Source organism: Carettochelys insculpta, chromosome 15, assembly GCF_033958435.1.
Source record: "Carettochelys insculpta isolate YL-2023 chromosome 15, ASM3395843v1, whole genome shotgun sequence".
Classification (NCBI taxonomy): Eukaryota; Metazoa; Chordata; order Testudines; family Carettochelyidae; genus Carettochelys; species Carettochelys insculpta.
Window position 1 is genome coordinate 23,286,405 of NC_134151.1, and position 25,673 is coordinate 23,312,077.

The following is a 25,673-nucleotide window of genomic DNA, read 5'->3' on the forward strand; positions in this document are numbered from 1 at the left end:
GCTCTCCCTTTTCCTCGCCTCTAACTGCCGCCCCCGATTCAAAACCCAGCTCAGCTCCTCCCTGCTCTTTGTTCAGGCAGAGGTGTTATCTGCCAGTTGTAGCCCCAGGGTCATCCTTAGCCACTGGGAGCTGCTGCTTGCCTCGGACATCCAGCCTGACTCACCCATGCACTCCCCCCACTCTATCACAGCGCCCTACTTCGAAGTTGAACATCGAAGTAGGGCACGTGTAGACGATCCGCGTCCCGCAACATCGAAATAGCGGGGTCCGCCATGGTGGCCATCAGCTGAGGGGTTGAGAGATGCTCTCTCCAGCCCCTGCGGGGCTCTATGGTCACCGTGTGCAGCAGCCCATAGCCCAGGGCTTCTGGCTGCTGCTGCTGCAGCTGGAGATCCATGCTGCATGCACAGGGTCTGCAACCAGTTGTCGGCTCTGTGGATCTTCTGTTGTTTAGTGCAACTGTGTCTGGGAGGGGCCCTTTAAGGGAGTGGCTTGCTGTTGAGTCCGCCCTGTGACCATGTCTGCAGCTGTGCCTGGCACCCTTATTTCGATGTGTGCTACTTTGGCGTGTAGACATTCCCACACAGCACCTATTTCGATGTGGTGCTGAGCAACGTCGATGTTGAACGTCGACATTGCCAGCCCTGGAGGACGTGTAGACGTTATTCATCGAAATAGCCTATTTCAATGTCGCTACATCGAAATAAGCTATTTGATGTACGCTTCACGTGTAGATGTAGCTATGTAGTACCCAGAGGCATTGAGACCTCATCCGGGGTGAGTGAAGTCTTTGCTCTACAGCTTCAGCTGAGAGCGAGCTAGCCTTTAGTTCATGTGGTAGAGTGCAAGGCTTTGGACCCTATACTTGCAGGTTCTATCCCTAGGGCTGGCAACCTGGGTCTGTTGGTATTAGACATAGAAAGCTTTAGTCCCTCCCAAGCAGGAAATCCAGCATCTTTCCCATGCACTCAAAGCCCTATTTAGAAAAGGCCAAACATAGGAGTGGTTATAATTACAAGTACAGACAACCCCTGCTAACTGGTCTTACGTGAAGAGTCCTGCAGCCTCTTCCCTCAGTGAAAGCCTATGATATGGTGTTGCTATTTTGTTTGTTTTCCAGTCTACATTGCGAAGAAAGGCAAGTTTCTTGGCAACACCTGAAAACACATGATGTGGCCACTTTCACTTACACTGATTTGCACCTTGGTCTGGACAAACCTCACTGAGTTTAGTGGGCAACTTTTTGGTGTGTCCAGTAGTCCCAAACATTAGTTAGGGTTGTAGACTCCAGCCCTAAACTAACAGCTCCTGATTTGGAATCCTACACGAGACAGTTGACAAATGCTTCAGGCCCTGTGGATAGGGCTCTGCCTGGGGTCTCTGGAAACCTAGAAGAGAATTTGCAGGCACATAGCACATGGCAGCCATACGCTGCTGGAAAGAACATTGGTATAACTGGCATCCTGTACAAATGGCAGCAGCCTTCCCGGACTGCAACAGTGTCTAGGAACTCAACAGCATTGAGTGTCGCAGCCCTGTCTCTTCTGCCCCCAGAATGTCCCCTCCATTTGCAGACCACTTCATTCTGCCTTTCACAGCATCTGTTACCTACCATATAGGACACAGAGTACAGGTGAGGCTCTCACTCTGGGCTCTCTTCCAGGTGCACCATTAACTCACTACCTAAGACAGGGGGTTTCAAAATCAAGAGACTTTTAAAATAACACGTTGCATTTTTGTTATCCTACAGGCTCACAAAGCAGTTAGTATTTTGTTCATGTCTCTCTACATTCAAAGTCCTAAACCACCCAGATTTGCTGCAACTGAATGCCACCAGGAGGGTATTTATTTCATTTATTTATGCTGATAAAGTGAAAATCCCCAAAAGAAATAAAACTTGGATACTTTTCTCTCATCTCTGTAATTTTATTCAAGTATGTAAGTGCTCCTTTGCAAAAACACACCCCCCCAACCCCCCGGTAGGACATTAAAATTCGCCTTTCCTCAGGCATTCAGGAGGAAAAACCCATCCCAAATTAAAGCAATTTGTATTTGATCCCAATGCCAGAAAATATAGGACCAACGAAAAGACAGGTGATTCCACAGAGCTTATACACTAAATCAGTGTATGTAAATCCTCAAATACCATAAAAGCTGTCCCACCCAGAAGGTTTGGCATAATAAAGAAAGTTACTCTAGATTTTGTGAGAGCTGGGACAGCACAGTAGTCCTAATCTATTCAGTCTTGGCAACTCATTTCCCTGGCTCTGGCCCCTAATCCATGGCCTCTAATAAATACAATTTCCAAACAATACAAAATACCCTGCCCTCATTTACGAGCATACAAACTGAAATGGTTTGGCTACAAACATCCAAACACACATTCCAATGCCCATCATCTACAAAACATTGCTCACATGAGTTAAAAAGCCAGAAGTAACAACTAGGTTCACCATTTCTAATAAATGTATAAAGACTGAGGACTTAAAGACCTCAGCAGAAAGCCTGATTAGGGATTTAGGGATTTCCCTCTGTTGGCTAGTACAAGTTACACTCATTTATGAAGGTTGTTCCTAGATACGCAGTTCCAGCTACAACAATTGCACAGCTGGAATCGACTTACCTGGCTGTCCTCAATGAGGGGCGTTGACAGGAGAAACTCTCCCATCAACCTTCCTTATTCTGTGTGGTAACAAGGAGCACAGTGGTTGACTGTCGAGCCCTAATGGTTATATTTCACCTGTCCCCATGAGGTGTGCAAAATCAAATCCCCTAAGATCGACCCAGACCAGTAAGTGTAGATGTGCCCTCAGCCCCTTGGTAGAGGCCACAGAATGTGTTTCACTTGAAAGCTCCAAGATGGATTTGAATTGTGGTGCCGCAACTTTGTGCTTTAAGGTATCTGGCTCCTTAATGGTCTCTCAGAAATCCATAGCAATGGAACAAGTTACCTATGCATGACAAGAAGGATTAAAACATGTTTCCACTTATCTTGCCAGCCTAAGTCCTGGGGGCAGGATTTTCAATGCCAATAACGTACAGATGTGTACAATGGATAAGCAACAAAGAGAAGATTTTTGCACTGAAGTTGTGTCCATTTTATTAACACTTAACCAAACAAGTTAACTAGTTAAAGCCAGGTTATACCCTCCCTTTCCCTTGGCTGAAGTGGAATGTACAGAATGCACTTCTATTTTTTTTTTTGATGTGCCGCCAACATTTGTCTTGCATCACTTCTAATAAACCGACCATCTTCAAATGTGTTCTCTGCCCTGCTCTGTGTTCTTTGTTCAGACAAATCTCTCATGCGTTTGCAGTGAAAACATTTGGAGCCTAACATAAGAATAGCTTCTTTGCTGCAATTAAACAATGAGTTCTGTGTTAGCACTCAGGTTGTGGCTGCTATATCGTCTAGAATTCAAATTCTTAAGACAACTCTAGGCCCCAGGTAATTCAATATGGAAATGGTACTTAAATTTATGAGGCTCCAAAGGAATTTTCAGACTGAATAAAACCGTTTTCTTCTTTTTATTCAAAAGATCATAAAAGGAACCGGTTGCCGTATATATGCTTGAGACTCACAGTGGAAGTAACATAATAGTAATGGAAATTGAGTATCACTACTTCACTCCCAAAGCTGAGGAACATGTGATCAAACAAAATAAACGTTACTGGAAAATAAAAGCCAACTAAACTGCAAGCACTTTTGCAATGCAATACCTTGGGAAATGATAGTAGCGAACTCTCCTGTATACTATAAAGAGTACAATAGAATCCAAAATACAAAAATGGTGCGGCATTCAGACACAACCTAATACATGACAGCCTTTGGTAATAACATAATTTCCGTTAGAAGGACACAACATATGAAGCCAGATCCTTTGCTATTGAAAATTAACCTGGCTTCTGGCACAATGGGGTTATGTAGATTTACACCAATGGCCCATGGTACAGTCAAAGGACTGATAATTTCTAACCACATTGATATCTTCACCTTAAAAAGGGATTTCATTTCCGTATCCAGAAACTGAGCATCATCCTCTCACTTTTCCAGTACTGAAGACAGAAGATTTCTCAATCCAGATAAGCAGATTCACGTTTTATGTGAAAGTTTCTACACTCAGTTAATTGCACCAAGAGTTGCACATTCTGCAAGGGCTGTTCTGGGTGTTGTCTGATTACCCTTACTAGGAATAGGATATGCCAGGTTGTGCTGAGACAAATAAAAAACCGTAACCACTCATCTTGGACTTTCGAAATCCACTGCTAAAAGAGCATTTCAGTATATCTAGCTTCCATGACTTCCAACTGCAAGACCTTCCTGATCCCTTTTAGACAAGATTGTGTTTTCTAGATTTTGACTCCCCATTACAGTAAACGCTTTCATGTCCAGCATTCGAATATCCAGAATGCTCAAATAACCGGCATTTTAACCATAAGTAATTTTTAGTTGCGTTTTCCATAAGTACAATATAGTGAAAGTAAATACAAATAAATACAGCAACATACAGCATATGTTTGCAGTGTACAATACTACTGTTGTTGGTAAATACAGTACTCAGCTTACATTTTTTGTTTCTTAATATCTGATCTTGTTTTTCTTTAGTGTTATGCATTGCTAGGTATACCTCTCTATTACCCAGACTCTTTGAACGGCGAGGAATAGTTCATTGGTTTGAGCCTTGGCCTGCTAAACCCAGGATTGTGAGTTCAATCCTTAAGGGGCCATTTAGGGATTAGGGGCAAATAGGGTGGGATTGGTCCTGCAAAGAGGGCAGGATTTGATTTCCCAAGGTCCCTTCTAGCTCTATGAGATGTGTAACCTCCCAGGGCCGCCAGATATGAAAGATCTTACTGTACCTACAGTATGACCTCTTGGTTTTAATTTCTTAATTTTTGGTAGCACTTCTAGGCTGCGTCTACACGTGCACGCTACTTCGAAGTAGCGGCAGTAACTTCGAAATAGCGCCCGTCACGTCTACACGTGTTGGGCGCTATTTCGAAGTTGAAATCGACGTTAGGCGGCGAGACGTCGAAGTCGCTAACCCCATGAGGGGATGGGAATAGCGCCCTACTTCGACGTTCAACATCGAAGTAGGGACGTGTAGACGATCCGCGTCCCGCAACGTCGAAATTGCTGGGTCCTCCATGGCGGCCATCAGCTGGGGGGTTGAGAGATACTCTCTCTCCAGCCCTTGCGGGGCTCTGTGGTCACCGTGGGCAGCAGCCCTTAGCCCAGGGCTTCTGGCTGCTGCTGCTGCAGCTGGGGGTCCGTGCTGCATATACAGGGTCTGCAACTAGTTGTTGGCTCTGTGTATCTTGCACTGTTTAATGAAAGTGTGTCTGGGAGGGGCCCTTTAAGGGAGCGACTTGCTGTTGAGTCCGCCCCGTGACCCTGTCTGCAGCTGTGCCTGGCTCCCTTATTTCGATGTGTGCTACTTTGGCGTGTAGACGTTCCCTCGCTGTGCCTATTTCGATGTTGGGCTGAGCAACGTCGAAGTTGAACATCGACGTTGCCAGCCCTGGAGGACGTGTAGACGTTATTCATCGAAATAGCCTATTTCGATGTCGCAACATCGAAATAAGCTATTTCGAAGTTGGGTGCACGTGTAGACGTAGCCCTAGTGTGCCAAGATTGCTACCTAGCATAACGACCAATATGGCTGCATTTCCTTGTGCCTCCTATCCCCATCAGTCCGTATATGTCTGTTGTCTCTTGTCTTGTACGTACACTATAGGATCGCAAAGGGAGAGACAGGTCTTTTCATTGTGTTTGCGCAGTACCTAGTACAATGGGGTACTGGTCCTTGACACTTTTGTGATAATAAACATACATAAATTATATTAAGTAAGACTTGTGCCTACTCATATTTAAACCTCGGTCATCTACCCTGAGTCATATCTAACTTTTTCCCAGTATCCACCAAGCTCAAAATATGGTCATTTTGACATCACTTAAAAAGCAAAATAATTTCAGGCTAGTGAAATGAAACCAAAAGAACAGGTCTAACATATGAAAAATCTGACACTTGGAGTGTGATGTTACAGAGCATTTAGTGGATATGGTATTTTATTTTAATTTTAATTCTCCTCTAACACAGGTCATGGGAATTTCTTCTCAGGAAATTAAATGCATTATACTCTCTCTCCATCTCTCTGAAGACTAAAGGAGCAGCATGTTCAAAAGCTCAAGTATTAAAATCAAGAATCTGATATTTCTGACATAACCTCGTATCCGTAATACTGAATCAGGTGAGGGTAAATACAAGACAAATTACATGAACATGATGGAGAAAACTGTTTCTGGTTTTGAAATTGACCAGCCTACAGCTTATTTCTCAATACTGAAGAAAAAAAGGGAGTTTCCAGTCAAATAAATATCTCAGCCTTTCCAGTTAATTACAAGTCCTGGCAATACCTATGGCAAACACCCTGCTCAATCAATGCAGGAGAATGTGTTTCCAGAAAACAGACAAGGGATTTCTCTAACTACTCACATTTTAGTCTTCCTCAGTGGTCCCACCATATCCTCTTCCCAATGTATCAAACAGAACTGAGACACAACTGGTTTTTCCTCTCCTTCAATGTGCTTAGTTTTGCTCAGACATTAGTGCCAATCTGATCCTTGCAAAAAGGTTGGGAGACCACATACGAACATTTCTGATTACATCAAATTGTTATTCAGATGTGATCATCTCTGTAAGAGCTTTGTCTTTTCCACACACATCTCAAGGTCATAACTTTTCTCACTGGTGAGCCTGGACAAACAAACTAGGCATCTGTTGTATTAACAGGCAAGCTCCTGTTTAAACAAAGGCTTCCAGATGATTCAACATTACACAAGAAGCAGCTGATGATGCTCATCACACTTCACACAAATATTTTCCTTTTGCAGGAAGCGGAGAATGGAACTCTGTTTAGAATATTTACCTAACATATTGGTTGCTTAGTAACACAGAGAGCTATATTAGAATGGTCATAAATGACTATAGAACACAGACAACCTTTGAAGCTAATGATGATGAAAAATGAAATGGAATCATCATTTTTGCTTCCTCATGGATTTTAAGAAAAGTAACGAACACTGTGAAGCACAGCAAGTTAAAGTTGCAAGAGGGGCTTGCAGTGTTGAAAACAAAGAAGGATTTGAACAAAAAATACAATGTTCCAACAGACAGAATATTTAGATTGCTAATCTAAAGTTTTCACCTCCTTCACCAATACATTTTGCCATAATTACACTAATATATACTGTATTATTTTAAAGAAGACAGTCACTGTGCTATATACTAGCATATATGCATCAAGTGATCGTTTCCTTTTTCTAGTCAACCCAAGTTCTTACCATCAATACAGCCTATATAATCCCCTGTGATCTGAACAAAGAAATTTGGCACATAAAATCTTCAAATTACAGAAACTGGCTGAGGAAATACCTGTTTGAAAAGCCTCACCCCCAAAACTTTCACCTTTATTTTTTCAGTACTTTTTTTTCCTCACACACATTCCAATGAATGAAAACCATTGAAAGACACAAATTTAACTAGTTACTGACTGGATGATATGGACAGGGGAGAAAGTAAAGATAATTTCTCCCTGGTAATTTGTGGGAGCCATGTAACCTCCTCATGTGACTTCCCACAAATTACCGGGAAGAAATTATCTTTACTTTCCCACCCTGCCAGCCCAAGGCCCCTACACTCTTCTCTCTTCCACTATAACCTGGGATGAAGGGGTTGGGGAAGAGGGGGGTGCAGAGTGACAGACAGCAGGAGGAGATGCCCGCTCCTTGCTCTTTCCTGGCTAGGAGCAATGGGAGCAGAAGCCCCAGCCCTGCCTGTCCCTGGAGCTGTCTTTGCTTTGGCTGGGTCTGTACAACAGCAGCCCTGCAGGAGCGCAAGACTGGCGCGGGGGGGGGGCGTGGTTTGAACCTGGATGTTCTGCTCCTTTCCCTGTTGGGATAGCAGGCAGTGCGAAACGGAGCATGATGCTGGCAGTTCCTCTGGCTGTTCTACTGCTCCCCAACCCCAGCCTTGTTCTCCTGCGGGGCTGCTGCTGTACAGAGGGAGCTGGAGGAAAAGCAGGTCTGTGCAGGGACTGGGGGGATAGGGTCTTTCTGATGTGGCACACCAGCTATAACCAGCTGGGATGGCCTGCCGGAGCTTGATGGCCATTTTCTTGCCAGTACAGTGTACCAGCCTCTAATATGGGCCTCAGATAAATCGAAGCTGGTTACTGTACTAGGACCCTGTAGCTTGCAAGCTCTGCTCCTATTGAACGTCCACAGAAGTCCATGTCACCCACATACTCATACTTGCTGATTAAGCCAAATGCTTTTAATGGGTCTACTTATGAAATAAGGAGCTACTTCGTATGAGTACTTACTGTAGAACTGAGTCCTCACACGCTAGGAGAGGCTTGGAATATAAGGCCTGATCCAAATCCCACTCCAGTCAATGTGAATGTTTCCACTGATCCCAGTAGGAGTACAGGGGCCGATTGCCAACCCCGGATAGTTCAATTTCGCACATCTCTATCAGGCACATGGCACTGAACTTTAGAAAATCGACCCTGACTGGGCTGATCTTCCACTTAGTCTAGACGTATCCTAGTAAAGAGAGCATTCAGAAGGTTGGTTTTCTTCCCCCTTTCCCCTTCCATTCAGCTCATTTTGTACTTTAAGATTCATGGCCACATCAAATGCAGTTTGCCTCAGTACAATGTCAATGTAATGATTCTCTTGCTTTCAGCTTGATTCACATTGTTATTAGTTACAAAACCTGCACCAGTTTGAAAGTTTATACCAGTTTGTGTATAACCCCATTGGTTACTAAATTGGACAGGCAATGCTGTTATTGTCCTAAACAGTGACAGCTGAACTTGAAATACTGCATTAGTACTTCCAATTGACTTGAAGGCTTCTGTGTATTTCCATGACTGAATCAGTCCTCAGACAATGAGCTAGGAGTGCTCCAATGTGACTGGGAATCTAATGTGGTGCCAAGGCATTATCTCATCCTTTGTTTTCCCTGAAGCAAGAAACAGAAATTGTTCTCCTTTTGCCACACAAGTCTTTAAATTACCCTGGAGGTTTCATGCGTCAAAAGTTTGTTTTGTTTGGTAGCCTGCGGTAGCAATGAAGACTTTTTCTAAGCAGACATCATCCAAATCTGTCAGAACAGGGTCTGCCCATTATTCAGGGTTTGCTGCTGCTGCTGCTACCTAATACCATGAGATCAAAATTTATCCCAGATGTTACTTGACTGAAGTTAATACAGTGTTGCATCAAGGACAGGTTTGGACCACATTGTCGAAAGGTCTATGAACTTGGAAAACGGTCTTTAAAAGATTAGCTAAAGTTGGAAAGGAACATTCTACCACCTTATTTGATAAATGAACTTAGTAGTAACAGTCTAATGTCACAAATGTACTAAAATTTTGGACTGATCAAATCTTTTGCAAATTAGTCAAAGTGACTGTCCATGAACAGTCAAATTTTTTCAAATTGTATTAATATTTTATACAATATTATACACTACTTATACAATTACCCTGGAGAACTGCTACAGGAAAAATTTGACATACAGCTCTGTTCACAGCACCTCTCATGGTGTTTCACATTACAGAAGCAAAATGATCCATAAAACCAGGAATGTTAATCATGTGAAACAGAAAAGCGTTGACTACACAAAAAAGATTTTCATTTGTGAACTAACCTGCCTCATGAGTCAGCATTTCTATCATCCCCCTGTAAAAATTGATTCCAAAGCATTAGCACACATGATACAGCTATTAGATATCTCAGCATCAAAGATGTAGTCAGCTGCAGGCCCCAGTTAGATTATCCATAGATGCCTATTTTTCTTCACCACTCAGAAATCTAAGACTAATTCAGTCAGGTCTTAATGAGACAAACTCCCACTGACTTCATATGGAGACTAACCTATTGATCCAGGCATTTCTCATAAGTCCCACAGATGTGCCAGTGAATGAGCATTTTAAAAAATTTCCATAAGAGGAAAAAAGTTTCAAAAAGAACTTTGAAACCACAAGAAATAAGTGAAGCAAGAAGAGGAGAATCAGAGATGGCAACATAAAGTGTAGTGCTGTAAGACTGCAAGCAGCCATCTCTGATAAAACACAAAGACTTAAATTCCCTTTTCCAGAGTGATCTAGAAGTCGAATTCCTGAATGGTTTAGTAGGTAGTTTAATAACACTTCCCCAGCTTTGCCATTCAACTTTAAACCATTGCAGCTCAGTTACAATGATTTATTTTGTGAATATCATCTACTCTGGTAAAAATTACCACTGAAAACATGGTAACATCTTGTTAGCCCAACACTGAACAGCAGACTCCTTTGGTCAGAGAAACCCAAAGCCCATGCGTGCATGCGCACAGCCCCCGCCCCCCAGTTGCAATTCAATTTTAACTCAAACATCCTCATGCCATATCCTGCAGAGGAAAAACTCTGCAGTGTGGCGGCTAAGAGGAGTAGGATATTTCTTCTGATGTCAGAACTACAAAGAGGGCTAATGAAAAAGCTCAAAACTCACTTCTTAGCTTTACCATCCAATGAACCCAAACCAAGAAGATAAAATGAAGATGAATTGTACATTTAGGGACTGCCTGTGGCTGGCACTGCCCAGAGGAGGGCACAACAGACGGGAGAGGGTTGACAGAACAGAGCGGAACTTGGCTGTGGAATACACTCTCAAGAGAGAAGTGGGTGAGGTGGGAATGGGGACTATAGCCCTGTCCCTTCCGCATCAGCCTGAGAAGCTGTTATGCCATGCGCTACCGAGAGTCAGTGTTCCCTGTAATCTGAGCGCTTGGGCGGCCACCCAGGAGACATTCAGGTGCTGCCCAGCTGACAAACAAAGTGACCACAGCCACCCACAGCTGGCAGCATGTGTTTCTATACGTGGTGCACATCCACACATGGCTGGGTGCACGTAAAATTTACTCTGCCCACGGATGGGAAAAATAGAGGGAACACGCTGGGAGTCTTCAGAAGAAACCAGGAGGAGCCAGGAGCCATTCCTGGGCACTCTTCACTGAAATTAAGCTCCCTGAATCTGCATTAGAGACAAGATATCAAGGAATAGGGCAGAGGAGGTGGCACTGGGAGTCCAGAGCCAGCTCAAAAGTACAGATCACTCTGGCTTCCATCTGGTCCCACAAGGTTCAAAAAGATCCCAGGGAGTCCCTGGGGTGTTAGGACCAGGTGCCCAGATCTGTTCTGTGGGGATGAGCAGAGTCACCCAGTTGGAATGATTTGGGGAGAGGAACTCTGCAGAACAGCCTCCTTTTCTCCTCCCACCTGGCTTTTCTCCCTTCTAGCGCACATAAAGTGTGTTTTAATCACTTCTCTGGGATGATAAAAGTATATAATGCTCTAAAGCTGGGGAAATGAGCTAAGCTACAAACAGAGCTCATGCCTCAAAGAGCTTAGCTTACAAGGTGTGAGCTGATATAATACAAAACAGTCCAAACACAGACGAAGATAGGCCAGGCAACATGTGCACTTCATGGCAGCAGTGGGTCTTCAGGCAACGCAAGTTCACAAAGACCGATTCAATGCTCACCACCAGGGAAGGCCTGAAGATCACTTATGCCACCCCCATGGTATCTAGTTGTTTCTGCTTATCCATTGAACAGGAAAACTGCTGGCTTCTCCTCCCTTTTAATGTGTCCTGTTCACGTTATAAAAGACCAAGTCTCTGACATAAAGCTTATTTTGCCATTCACAGCAGAGTGGTAGCATTTTACATGCACTTTGTACTGTTGTAAGGCCTCAAATGGAGTAGTGTGTACAGTTCTGGGCACCACATTTCAGGAAAGATGTGGCCAAATTGGAGAAGGTCCAGCGAAGAGCAACAAAAATTATTAAAGGTCTAGAAAACATGACCTATGAGGGAAGACTGAAAAGAGTTGATTCAGTCTGGAAAAGAGAAAATTGAGAGAGGACATGATAACAGCTTTCAGGTACCTAAAGTGCTGTTACAAGGAGGAGTGAAAAAAATTATTCTCCTTAACAGGACAAGAAGGAATGCACTTAAATTGCCACAAGGAAGGTTTTGGTTGGACATTAGGGAAAACTTTCTGTCAGGGTGGTTAAGCATTGGAATAAATTACCTATAGAGGTTGCGGAATCTCCATCATTGGAGATTTTAAGAAACGTTTAGACAAACACCAGCCAGGGATGATCTCATTGGTTCTTGGTCATGCCATGAGTGCAGAGGGCTGGACTTGATGGTCTCCTGAGGTCCCATTCAGTTCTAGTATTCTATGTTTCTATGAAACTCGTGCCCACCATTTCTAGGATGGGAGTCTCCTTCAGCCTCAGTGTCCATTCAGTCATTAGCTTTTCTGATAAACCTGACATGAGTGGCATCAGATAAGTTAGTATCAGTTCCAGGGGTAGTTTTATGAGGCAGACCTATGCCAACTGGGAACTAGTTCACTATCTTATCTCCTGAGGAGCACCTCAGAGCTGTCAGAGGGCCACAACTTTTGGTCAATGCCACACTGAGCTGAACATGAAAGTCTCTGTGTTTCATTAGCACCTTAATTCCTTGTTCCAGTTTCTGCTACATGCCCAGTTCTGCTGCCAAATGAATTTTTGCTTTAGTCATACTCATGACAAGTCATCTGAACTAACTGTCAATCAGTGAGAACGAAGTTCGACCTCACAGTCTGAGACATGAGTTTCCAATCTTCACCACGCCACTAAACTGTCAATTTTGGCAGCATGAGAGTGGTCAAGAAAATAAACATCGTTTTCTTTTATTAGCACCATATGGCTGTATTTTGACTAGACAGTTGAAAGCTAAAGAAACTATGTTCAGTGGAATTTTTATAAACGAATCTGTTTCCTCCTTTGTAGCTCACTGCCATTCCCTGCTTACACGGTCTGTACAATCACATTAAAAGGGGAAGAGGGGGCTGAATGAAGCAGACAGTGACACTGAAGAATGAGACTAGAGACTGAAGTTTTAAATAACAAAGGCTTCTTTCAGCTAAAGAAAATTAATATGTTAAACAATACTACTAGTAGTATCTGAATTGCATAAGTATTGTAAGATTGTAACTTCTTTCCATCTCTTTGTTATATGTTTGTACAAGATCGAGTACAATTTATAGATTCACAGAGTTTAAAGAAAAAAACCTATGACCACCTGCATACCACAGGCCATTAAATGTCAACCAGTTACTCCTGTACAGAGGCCAATGACTTGTGCCTGACTACAGCATGTCTTCCCAAAAGGCAACCAGTCTTGATTTTAAGACAACGGTGGGGTTGGCGCCCTTTGGGAATTACCAATAAACAAATAATGTGAGCCTAAGGCTCTGAACTTTTCCCAAGTTTGCAGACATTTTTTCTTGGTACACCAAAGAGATGGAGCCTGCCACTCAATTCAGATACAGCGTTAATGAACAGCATTCAAAACTGGTTCTGAGCTTGTAATTTAAACCCTTTTGTGACAACACTCTCTTTCTCGCCTCTGTATTCCATGTTGAATGTAGGGCCTTCACCATTACCTCTCATCTTTGAGGATCTCCGGCTGAAATCTTAGCTTCCTCCCATGTCATTTTGACAGCTTTTTAGTTCTGCTTTTATTGTGAATTTCCATGTTATCCTCTGGGTTCCATTCCAATGCCAGTCTTATTATGTTATTCTGGTATGCCCTTCATGCATGTCTAGCCATCTCCATTTTTGTTCCGTAACTCCCTGTCCTACTGGTTTCTGTTTGGTCCCCTCCCAGAGTTTTTTGTGATTTTTTTTCTGGACATCGAATATTGATGGTTTGCCTAAGGCAGCCATTTATGAAAACAGGTTAGACAGTAAGATCGTAAGAAGTCTTCAAATGTCAGCACCATACAGTTAGACTGACTTATCAATGGCGCTAAACATTCAAAAATTAGTTGGGACTAGGCTAAGATTTCTAGTTCTCTCAATCCGCTTTAGAGTCACAAAGGGATCTCTGGCTTTCACTGTTCCAGCTTTAATGTCTTTGCCTGTTCCATTTGTTTTAATTACAAAGGTGACACTATATCTGCAATATCAGACCTCTTGCGTGCCAGTCTCAGTAAGTATTACTGGTGTTTCTTATTGTGTGTTAAATATTGTGGTTTTAGTTTCATCTGTTTTCTCCTTGTTTGTAAACCATAGTTACTATTTGTTAAAAGTATGTTTCAGTGGGATATACAAAAAATTCCCTAATGATGATATCCATTAGGCTGAAGAACGGAAGTTCTATGGCTTGAGATAACTGCAACTAAATTACACAAAGCACTAGCAAAGAGACAGGATCATCCAATGAGCCATTTCAAATTTTGAGTTCTACAATTCTGACAGTACTAGCTTCCCCAGGAATACCATATCAAATTAAACGTTCTGGGATTAGTTCCCAAAGCTGTCAGTGGTTACATCAAGGACCATCTCTCTATCTCTTACTCTTACAAATGAGGTTATACATTTTGAGGCTAACTATTACTTTACAATAGGTCTTTTTTTTGTGCATTTCAATAAAGACATTTTGTTAAAAGGTTTGGATAACATTACACAGGGATAGCCTTCTGGCACATGGGCCCCTTCCCCAGTGAATATCAAAGCACTCTTGCAATCAATATAATCCCAGTTCTTGTAGGAGCTGGGGGCTCCCTACACTGTACTTGTGTCCATAGGTATCCATGGCCATTCCTGACATGCTAGCAGTACAAAAGTACATCACAGGAAGTTTGAAGATTAAGACAACCACTTGTAAGGGCTCATTTCTAATTACTATCATTCTTGGTAATATTGTACTGCCTAGGAGCCCCAGCTATGGACCATGACATCACTATGCCAGGCACTGTACACAGGATAAAAGTCATAGCCCACTGCAGCTTACAGTGAGTGATGCCTGCCTGCATTTCTTGCTGCATTCTTATTCCATGCAGTCCCAAGATGGCTGGCTCTTTGAGACGGGGACAGAGTCAACCAACACTTTTTTATAGTACTACCCTGAGTCCCTGATACTATGTTCTGCCCTGGGTGTTACTAAATGTGTTCAGAGACCATGGTGATAAAGTCAAATATAAATTCTGTGGGCTAATTACAGCATGAAACAGGAGGATCCTGGAGCAATGGCCTGCTGTCTTGCAAAAGGAGAGAATTTAGTCCAAAGACACACTGGAAAGGGAAGCTCAGAGTGAAAAGCCATTTGTCCTATTCAGCTATTCCTTCATGTGTTTGTTACCCTGCTGTAAACGTGTTTCTGCACTTTCTGACCGCTTTAGAGATTTTGTAGTTTAGGCATATTTGGGACACTCTGTGGTTCAGAAAAAAACTTGCTTCTATAACAGATTAGAAGTCCCACTAAGTACAGTTTATGAATTTTTTTTTTAAAATGTATTTTATGTAATGTACACGAATAGGAAGATCAAATCCAATCTGTTTTAAACCTCAGAAATGTTGGATCTGGCAGTCAAAAGACAGCACATTTGTTCCTAATTTAACAGTGTGTGTAAACTTTTGGTCACATCAAAGTCTATCCAAAATACCTGTCAGAATACATTGCCCTAATTGATTCATTAAGCCAGCAAAGCCAGAATATGAAGCCAAAGGATATAGATCACCCTGTGCCTTCAACAACTACAGAAAAAAGGGTGTCAGCATGATACAGCCTCCATGGTAGCAACCTATGCACTGTTTCTTTAGAGCTAGTCAATGTTTTCCTTAAATCCTATTGGAGCTTTTTGTTAGTGGAGTTCACCATTTGTTGACCTGTCTGCTGTCAGTCTTAATGCCATTTTCTCATTCTTCTCTGAAGAAAACTCTTCTGTTTCTCCTGTTATAACTGTTCCTCATGTTTTTTAATGCCTACATCCATCCAGGACTAGATTTTATATGGGGAATTAAGGGAGAACCCATGATCAGTTGCTTGCGGCTTCTACTGAAGATGTGTTGCCAGAGGTTATGCCAATGGTATGGATGGTTGGTGCTGGTGTCAGAATTCTTTGTAAATGTTGAAGAAAAGTAAAAGGTCTTCAAGAAAATTCTGAAACAAAACTGTTGCAGCAGTCACCTTAACAGAATAACAGCATAAACCAGCATGAATATGGCAAGCAGAAACTTTCCAAGGCGAGTGTGCCACCAGCAAAGATAACCTTCCAAATGGGAACCGAAATGCAAGCCCAGGTAGGGTTGTCTTCTTACATGCACAGGCAGACAGCTCCAGTGTCTCTGCTGCTACTGCTCAAGAGAGCAAGCACGTCACACTGACCTTCAGCTGTGGGTTCTGTTCTCTAGCCATTAGACTCTGGGTGCTGTGGGTACTAGCATGTGTGGGTGGGGAAGGGAAGAGGGAGAATAATGAGACGTTAGACTAGAGAACCTGTTTCAAATTCTGCCACCATGGGCTTTTCTTGTGGTCACTGCCTGCTGGGCAGTGATTGTGGGGAGGGGGAGAGAGAGGAAAAGCACTAGCTGGGGTTGGATTCTGTCCCCTTCTGGAGACACAAATGTCCCCTTCTGGAGCAGGCAGCTAGAGAGTTTTCTCCCTCCTATGGACTGGGGAGTAGGGCTTCAGTTGTAAGGTGACAGGCAGCAGGCTCCAGCATTGGAGCGCCATCCCCCATCACCCTCTGCTGCCTCCCCACCTACTTTCCCATCTGGGGCTTAATTTGTCCCCAGATTTGCCAGCACTGAAGAAGCCTGCTGCTCTGAAAAGTCATAGTAAGTTTGTTAATCTCACTTTTCACCAACAGTGAGAGATGGCAGAACAAGGAGCAACGGTCTGAAGTTGCAGAAGGAGAGGTGTAGGTTGGATATTAGGAAAACTACTTCACCAGGAGGGTGGTGAAGCATTGGAATGCGTTGCCTAGACAGGTGGTGGATTCTCGATCCCTAGAGGTTTTTATGCCCTGGTTTAACAAGGTCCTGGCTGGGATGACTTAGTTGGGGCTGATCCTGCTTGAAGCAGAGATCTGGACTAGATGACCCCGAGGTCCCTTCCAGTCCTAGGATTCTACAGCTGGGTCTACAAGAGCCCCTTCCTTTCGAAAGGGGCATGTTAGCTGTGTCTACACGTGCACGCTACTTCGAAGTAGCGGCACTAACTTCGAAATAGCACTCGTCATGGCTACACATGTTGGGCGCTATTTCGATATTAACATCGACGTTAGGCGGCGAGATGTCGAAGCCGCTAACCCCATGAAGGGATGGGAATAGCGCCCTACTTCGAAGTTGAACATCGAAGTAGGGCACGTGTAGCCAATCTGCGTCCCGCAACATCGAAATAGCAGGGTCCGCCATGGTGGCCATCAGCTGAGGGGTTGAGAGACGCTCTCTCTCCAGCCCCTGAGGGGCTCTATGGTCACCGTGTTCAGCAGCCCTTAGCCCAGGGCTTCTGGCTGCTGCTGCTGCAGCTGGGGATCCATGCTGCATGCACAGGGTCTGCAACCAGTTGTCGGCTCTGTGGATCTTCTGTTGTTTAGTGCAACTGTGTCTGGGAGGGGCCCTTTAAAGGAGCGGCTTGCTGTTGAGTCCGCCCTGTGACCCTGTCTGCAGCTGTGCCTGGCATCCTTATTTCGATGTGTGCTACTTTGGTGTGTAGACGTTCCCTCGCTGCGCCTATTTCGATGTGGTGCTGCGCAACGTCGATGTTGAATGTCGACGTTGCCAGCCCTGGAGGACATGTAGATGTTATTCATCGAAATAGCCTATTTCGATGTCGCTACATCGAAATAAGCTACTTCGATGTAGGCTTCACGTGTAGACGTAGCTGTTAATGAGCAGGTTCGAAAGCTGCTAACGAGGCACTGCAATGAATATGCAGCACCCCCTTAGCATAATGGCGGCTGCGGTGATTCGAAAGTGCGGCTTTTCAAATTGCACGCTGCCCGTGGAGACGGGACCTTCCAAAAGGACCCCCCCACAAAGTTTTCGAAAGCCCTTCTTCCTATCTGGTGAAAGAAAAGGGGCTCGTGCACACACAGGGTATGATTCTAAAACAGCAACCAAAAAAGCAAAAGAAACAAGAACAATGAAAAGAAAAGAGTGCAGAAGACCTTATTTTTGTTTCTATTGTGTTTCAGTACAGTAAGGAATAGAAACAACTGTACATTTTTTATTAAGTCTTCACAAAGAATCAAGAGATTACAGTGATTTTGGATAGGTGCATGTTTATTTGCTTTTCCTAAAGCTAATTAAGTATTTTAGGAAAACTTGTCAGTGGGGCCACCAGTAAGAGCTCTCTGAGGCCACCAAAAATTGTTGTTGTTTAACTCCCCCGGATCAGAGAAATGTAATATTGAGGAGCAGCTTCTGGAGCAGAGGAAGAAGAGACAGAAAATTAAGGAGAAGAGACAAAATATAATATAAAAACAGCAAGACAGAAAAAGGAGACAGACGGAGGCAGGAAAAGATGCACCAAAGTCTAGAATAGGACTGAACAAAGTGGAATCATTCCCAGAAAGACAAGAAGTTATGAAATAAATTACAAAAATCACATTAATTAGAAAGCTGTTTGACACTAAAATATGTTACTATTAAATAAATGGCAAGGGACATTCTCTGAGGACATAAGAGCGTTAGTGTTTTTCACCTGGCTATTAGACAGTTAATTACTGCTTTGGTACCTGTGGTTCTGACTCTATGTTGATCCGGTAAGCTTGTGCTTTTCCATCGTCTAGAATATTAGGAGACCAGGTCTTCCCCTCAGCCCTGCAATTACACAAGAAAATTAAACAGCAAAGTTGAATGAAATGTCTTCACTGCAGGTAACAGAATGCTATTCTGAAGCACTGTAGAGTTTTCCTAGATGCTGCTCAGTGAGAGGTTTGTACCATTCCTGCCCAAGTTATCTTGATCCTTTCTACACCATGCGCCTGATAAAGGTGACATAATATTGCAATTCCTATGCGCAAATGTATCCTCCATCACTTAAAGCAAGAGTGCTGAAGCAGGCAAATATTGCTATTAAAAGATTTTCCATGGATCTGAACGCTTTTTCCACAGAGGTGTCCCAATGTACTTTAGGAATTAGCTCCCAGACTCATTTCTGTTCAGTTCAATGTGCTGAGCACGTAGGATGTGAGTCCTTAGCCTGCTGCATTTTGTTCTTGCTTTTCTCTCAATAACAGAGTTCAGTGAGCACACACAGGGCAGAGCACACGTATTCATGGTTTCGCTGGCATTTTTGAGGCCAAAGAGCCTGAAATGGGAGCAGAAAAGTCCCAGAGCCATGGAAATGGCATTAGAGGATCAGGAACAGGATTTGCAAAAGCCCCAGTCCCATTTTTTAAAAGAGAAATGGGCACTTAAAAGCATGAGTTCCTTTGACTTTGACTGACATTTAAGAGCCTAAGAGGTTCTGTCTCTTTTGAAAATGGGACTGAGCAGCTTTTGAAAATAGCAACCCCGATCGTCTCACACCATTTCAGTTACTAAAAATTGATTTTTTTTTTTTAAAGAACATTGTACCTACTGAGGTAGATATCGGTCAAGTCTCCATCCTCCCCGAATCACTGAAATGTCTAAGGGTATGTCTATATGTACCGAACATTTGACGCACCATGATTGATCCTCCGGAGCTTGCTAATGGCGTAGCTAGAGTTGTGTACCTGGGAGTGACTTAGTTCCCTAGTGTAGACCAGGCCTATGTTCCTCTCAAATATTGATCTGTGTGCGACTCCCGAGGTAGGAGATTATTACCCCTATTTTACAGAGGTGGAGCTGAAGCAAAGAGATTCAGGGATTTACCAGGATCACAGAGGAAATCTGTGGCAAAACTAGGAACCAAGGTTCTTCCTCACTCCTGAACCTGTGGATCCAAACGAATCTACAGAAGCTGTTTCTGACATGTAGCTCAGAGCAGTGTCGGCTATTAGTTAACACCGGGTCAGATCATCATAGGTATGGTGAATACATATTGCTGGAAAGATTATTTCATTTAGTTACTGCATGGGTGTTGCAGGTTTTCAGTAACTAATATAATAGCAATCTTGTGCATCACACCTTCCCTCCACGAAGTCTGAACAGCCTGAAGAGCGAAGGTCCATCAAAGCCAGAGGGAGAGGGTTTTTAGAGTGTTTGGATTCCTCTAGTCCTGTGGTATCCAAAAGGCTGACAAATGTTAAAGCAGCAACAGGGTTGCTGTAACTAACACTGGCTGGTAATAACACCATTCCCACGGGGACCATTATGCAGCTGGGCTCATGCTAGCAAAAGCTGGAATGAAGGGGGACAAGCAGTCAAGCACACAATCATAGAGCACTAGAACTGGAAAGGACCTTGAGAAATCATCCAGTCCAGTCTCCTGCCCTTATGGCAGGACCAAGTACCATCTAGATCATCCCTGATAGATGTTTATCTAACCTGCTCTTATGTATCTTCAGAGATGGAGATTCCACAACCTCCCTAGGCAATTTATTCCAGTGTTTAATCACCCTGACAGTCAGGAAGTTTTTCCTAATGTCCAACAGGACATAGGTGCCTTTATTTTACCTCATGGTTGCTCCACCCCTGCACCATCCTTTCTCCTATTGTCCCACCCTTGTTCTGCCTCTCTCCATCCTCCCACTCTGTGCCTCCCCCTCCAAGTGCCTCTGCCTAGCTGCCAAAACAGCTGATGGGCAGCATGCCATGAACAGCTGTGACTGGTGGGTGCTGAGCAGCCATTACTCATTTTTTCAAGGTTGTTTGAGCCCCAGAGCACTGAAGGAGTTGGAACTTATCAGGTTAAGTGCCTGGTCTGCAAAGGTTTCTGAGCAACCTAGCTCTTCTTGAGAGAATTTCACTGGGAGGAGAGGATACCAGCCAAAGACTTAATTTTGCCCCAGTCATTTTAATGTGCAGGAATCTGTTGCCTGGATCGGCCCCTCTCTCGTCACGTGCTTTACTCGGGCAACACAGGATGTTCTGTTCAACCTCAGGAGCTACGTGCAATTTTTGGAAAATGTGACAAGTTCAATCTGATATGTGTAACTTATTTGCAGCAGCCAGGAATCCTTTCACTGGACTCTGCCCCCGATTTGCCACGCACCACAGTTGAATTTCCTTTAATTATTTGCAGCACTGCCATTTAGAAAATGACAAGTGCACCATTTTATCCCAGGAATCTTTGACTTCACCTCTTCCCTACTTCTGGCCTCTGGGTACAGCCAGAGCCCTTATAAACCACTGAAAAAGAAGGACCTGATCCAAAGCCCAGTGAAGTCAATGAAAAGACTCTCACTGACCTCAACAGATTTCCATCACACCAAAAAGCCCCATGCTTTTCTTTTCCCACATCATTTGCTGCCTCTGGGTCTAATTTTCACAACATAGAGACACTTGCTATTCTTCATAGCTGGACAGTCTGTCCAATGTGACTATACTTATTATGATAAGATGCTGGGGAGAGAAACCCCTTGTATCTCAAGTGCGGCCCTAGGAACAATTTACTGTTCAGCATTCTTTATCCTAGGGTAGCTGAGCATCCCAGGAATTTAAACATTCCTGTTTACTCCTAGCTTGATCTGTAGCATAACCTACTGCTGCGTGTTTGCTGCTCACAGCTCAAGCATCTCATTTTGAGCTGGCAGAATACGGAAGTGTCTGGATATTTTGATCAAGGGTGAGGGTAGAAAGGATCTTTGTAATTTCATTTTCCCCCTTCCTTAAATGAGTTTGACATTTGTTCAGATGAGAATCAGACAGTTATGAACTTCCTGCTCTGGTCTGCTTTGGAGACCAAATGCTAAATGCAATTGAAAAAGAATCCCTGAGATTTCCACAAATCCAGCAAATGAAAGAGGAGGGATTCCTAAAGTGATTTCAGTTTAGACAACATAAGCAATAGGATAGTCTCTCTGCCTTAAGCTGCCTGAGGGATACAGTCACTGCTAATTGCAGAACCGTGATTTCTCAGTTCTCCCCTGCACTCAGAAACAGAGATTGTGTTGAGTGTACTAGGAAGACTGGGACTGAGCTATCCAAAAACATTCTAGGTTTCTTGGTAGGTGTATCATGAAGGACAGGGTTAGAATATAGTCCCCAGGTTCACCCATGAAATCCCATCTGTGGCTGGAGCTTTTAAAAATCAAGACTTTTCCTCAGTATTGACCTACCAGGCCCCACAAAGAAAATTAATTTCTGATATCAGCGGTGTCAGGATTGGGCCCGAACGGAATCTGATTTTGGTTTTTAGCACTTCTACCAAGTGACGATCTAGAAGGGGCAGCACCGGGCCACATTCTGATCTCAGTAACACTTATCCACACAGTTACTCTGCATACACACCAGCACGACAGAAATCAGGCTTTGGCTCAATGTCTGTAAGGAGACACTGTACAGCAAAGCTTAGCGGAAAAAGCCCAAGCAAATAAAAGTGTGAAATGTGGAAAGTTTGGATCTGTCTAGACAATGACACCATCAGACACACCCAAATCTCCATTGAAGTGCCCAGTTCCAAGCTATGTCCGTTCCACTCCATGGTGAGCGTGTACATGCCTGTCTGCAGCTATGCTGCGATTGGGGAAGGGATGTGAGCAGCCTTTATTCCCTTTGTATAAGCTGCATAAGGGGGAGGCTGAAGTTTAAAGGCTGCTCCCACTGAGCCCTCACAGGGGGACACAGATACTAGCAAGAGGAGGTCTGTAGCCCCAATGCCACTTTGTTCCCACCCACGGAACTAGGTCCGAATGTGGAGGGGAGGAATCTGACTCCATAAAGGGGTAGTAGCAGCAGACCTGTTCCCTCAGAAAAGTGGGAGCTCTGGAAGGAATCTCAGGCTTTGGGTAGCTCCATACCACACCCTCACCATGACCTTACCCCAAAGCTGGGCTGTACCTTACAGCACAAAGGAGCCTCTGGTGCATGCAACAAAATGAGACTTTTGTAATGGAGTAGGTGACAGATTCTGCCTCTCACTTGTTACTCCTAGTGGGTTGATAAATTCCTGGCATAAGGACAAGCAGAGTGTTTTCAGATGTGCTGTACTACGTCGAAAGGAAGGAAAGTCAGGTATGCAGAAACCAGTACCCCGTATCAACAACGCACTACTCTGACGGTTTTCTACCAAACTAAGAAAATAACTCTACCTGTGTTCTGCCTGGCCTTCCATATGCGGTTATGTGGGAGGAGACCTACTGATATGACATAAAAAGCTAGAACAGACTGCAGACACCCTTTATCCTGCATTAATTTTTTGTCTAGTCACTGTCATTTCAGAAAAACTGCTTGCCTACTGTAATGTGCTCACCAAAAGTTCTCCATCTGATAACCACCGCCATCTCCTGTTCTCTTCACTTGCTTTAAATTTGAATTGCTTTAAAGTCATAGGAATTCCTGGCTCTTATTGCATTTCTAATTCCTCTACCCCCTTAACCAACAAAAACGCGACACTTGGAGGAAAAGGGGAGATTGACAGCATTAGACGCTGCAATCCTTTAACAACAGAACAGCTGGAAACGTGGGCGGCAACTGTGCAAGCTTTCCAACACAATCCGATTGTGTCTTGCCCTTGGCTTGCTGGGATCACTTTGAGTGGTGAGGGATTAGTTCTGTGTCCACATGCATCAAGACTTGTGCATTCTGGTTAGACAACAAGTAAACAAAGCATAGGTTTTATTATGTGATATGGACACTGGTCCACTAGGAACCAGACTAAAACCACTAGCTGCTGTGGGGGTGGGGGTGGGGGTGTGTAATTTCTCCTAGAAAAGTTCAGAACTTCGGTGCAATTGTACAGAGCCACATAGGACAACCACAGTGATGGGCAATAAGATGAAGGCTGGTCGCCAGGGTGAACCATGGCCCGTGGGAGCTGCAAGTGGCCACACCTGCAGAGGCCCAGGTAGATAAAGTGCCAGTAGTCTGCCGGGGCTAACCACAGTGAACAGCCTTCAGCTCACAAGCCACTTACTGCACACTGTGGACTACACTCTAATACAGCAATACAGTTAAATCTTCAGACATCCAGCTTAACGTGGATGGGAACGGGAAAAAGTAGAAAGGAGAAAAAACAGTGTGGAATATTATCTAGTCCTGGTCTTCTCGGAAATTAATGATTCCTCCCCAGAGATGAGTTAATTTTATAGTGTTCAGTTGAACAAAGCACTTAAAACGATGCCAAACTCTAGGTATCTGCTTCAAGGGATGCACATGTGTAAATCCTCTCCCACTTATTAAAGCACTTAAGTGCACACACAATAGAGCACATCATTCTGTCTGGTCTCCAGGGCACAGTCAGAGTAGCTAATCTAGCCCTGGAGTTTCAGGAATTCACAAGGAAATTCCAGGGACCTGGAAAGTACAGAACTCTTGGGCTTCTTTGGCCAACTTGCCTTATACTGAGAACCTAACTAACTTTCTGTAGACTTTCACTTCCTCCTCCCTTCACTCCACCAGTTGAACTGGTACGTTTCGTTTTGGGCTTTGTACAGCCAGGAAGGCTGTGGATTTTTTTTTTTTTTTTTTTTTTGGTGCTGGATCACTCCCTGAGGAGTTCCAAAGGGGAAGCTGTGATTCACCTTTTTTTCAGTGGCACACTGACTGGAAACTGTCACATACAGTAATATTTTCCATATCCAAGCTATATTACTGCATAGATTCCTGCAAATGTTCCTAAGACTCTACCCTTCAGGGAGCCTTATTAAACTTTCGTAGTACTGGAAAAAGGCAGAAAGCAAAAGGAAACGGACCATACAAAATGCTGGAGAGTTTTAGGGCTAAATTATAGAAGGGCCGTTCCCAGACCACCTTTTGTGACTATACAGTGCCTGTCCATTATGCAGAGAGCCAGTAAGGTCTCTCAAACCTGCCTTTAGGGTAACTTAAATGGCACACAGGGCTCACGCTGGCCTTTTGCACAGGAGTGATTTATACCCTTTGGTAGGGCTACCTGTGGTAATAAGGTAAGCACAATCCAACTATTGATTTTTGCATGAGTTCCAGATCACACATGTGGTTCAAAGCCAGGGCAAAATTTAGTTCTTTATCATTTTTAACCCCAACCTTAACCTTTGCTTACATGTCTAAAAAGGACTGTAAAATAGTACTGTTAGGTTCCGTGTATATTCTCTCCCTCATACATGATCCCAAGTCTGATCTGAATTCACGTAAGAAGTTGGAATTCATAATGCTTGTAAACTCATCCTGGCTCTGAAATTCAAAATGGGATCATTCTGTACCAAGAGTTCAGTTAGCAGTTCAGATACAGGAAGGAGTCAAAATGGGACCCAGTTTACTCTCCCATAGCTGTTGGTTCTGGAGGGCAAAAAGCAGTATTTACTTTTGTCTCCAAATTAAGCAGATCAGAATGAGAAATTTTGGTAAGTCTTGTTTTAAAATAGCTACTTTTCAAACGAAGGCAATTACGTTCAGGAAAGTACAGAAAAATGTCAATTCAAGGTGCATATTCCATCTTTGTGTGCCTGTTCCACCGATGGGATGCAGGAGACCCACGGTTCCAGGAAAACGGATACTTGAAGTAACAGTATATAGGTGTGATTACAGTACAAAGTCACCAGACCCACTAATTGACACTCACTGTACTGATTAGAGCAGCATGGATTCCCAGTACGCGCAGACATAGCCCTGTAGTCTTCAACAGAAGTTAAGAGTACTCAGGATCATGTACTTTATTCAATCAGTCCTGGCAACAGCAGAACTCTAGAATTAACAGGTTGACAAGTGAAAGAGT

At 43.6% G+C, this 25,673-nt stretch overlaps 1 protein-coding gene across 1 annotated transcript in view; it reads right to left on the reverse strand.

The window, feature by feature from the left end:
• PDLIM4 (PDZ and LIM domain 4) overlaps positions 1-25,673 on the reverse strand; it is a 122,489-nt gene that overhangs the window by 49,199 nt on the left and 47,617 nt on the right. Inside the window, exon 3 of the mRNA XM_075009358.1 lies at positions 18,628-18,712. Within this exon, the coding sequence (XP_074865459.1) occupies positions 18,628-18,712 (85 nt within the window). The remainder of the gene's footprint in view (positions 1-18,627; positions 18,713-25,673) is intronic.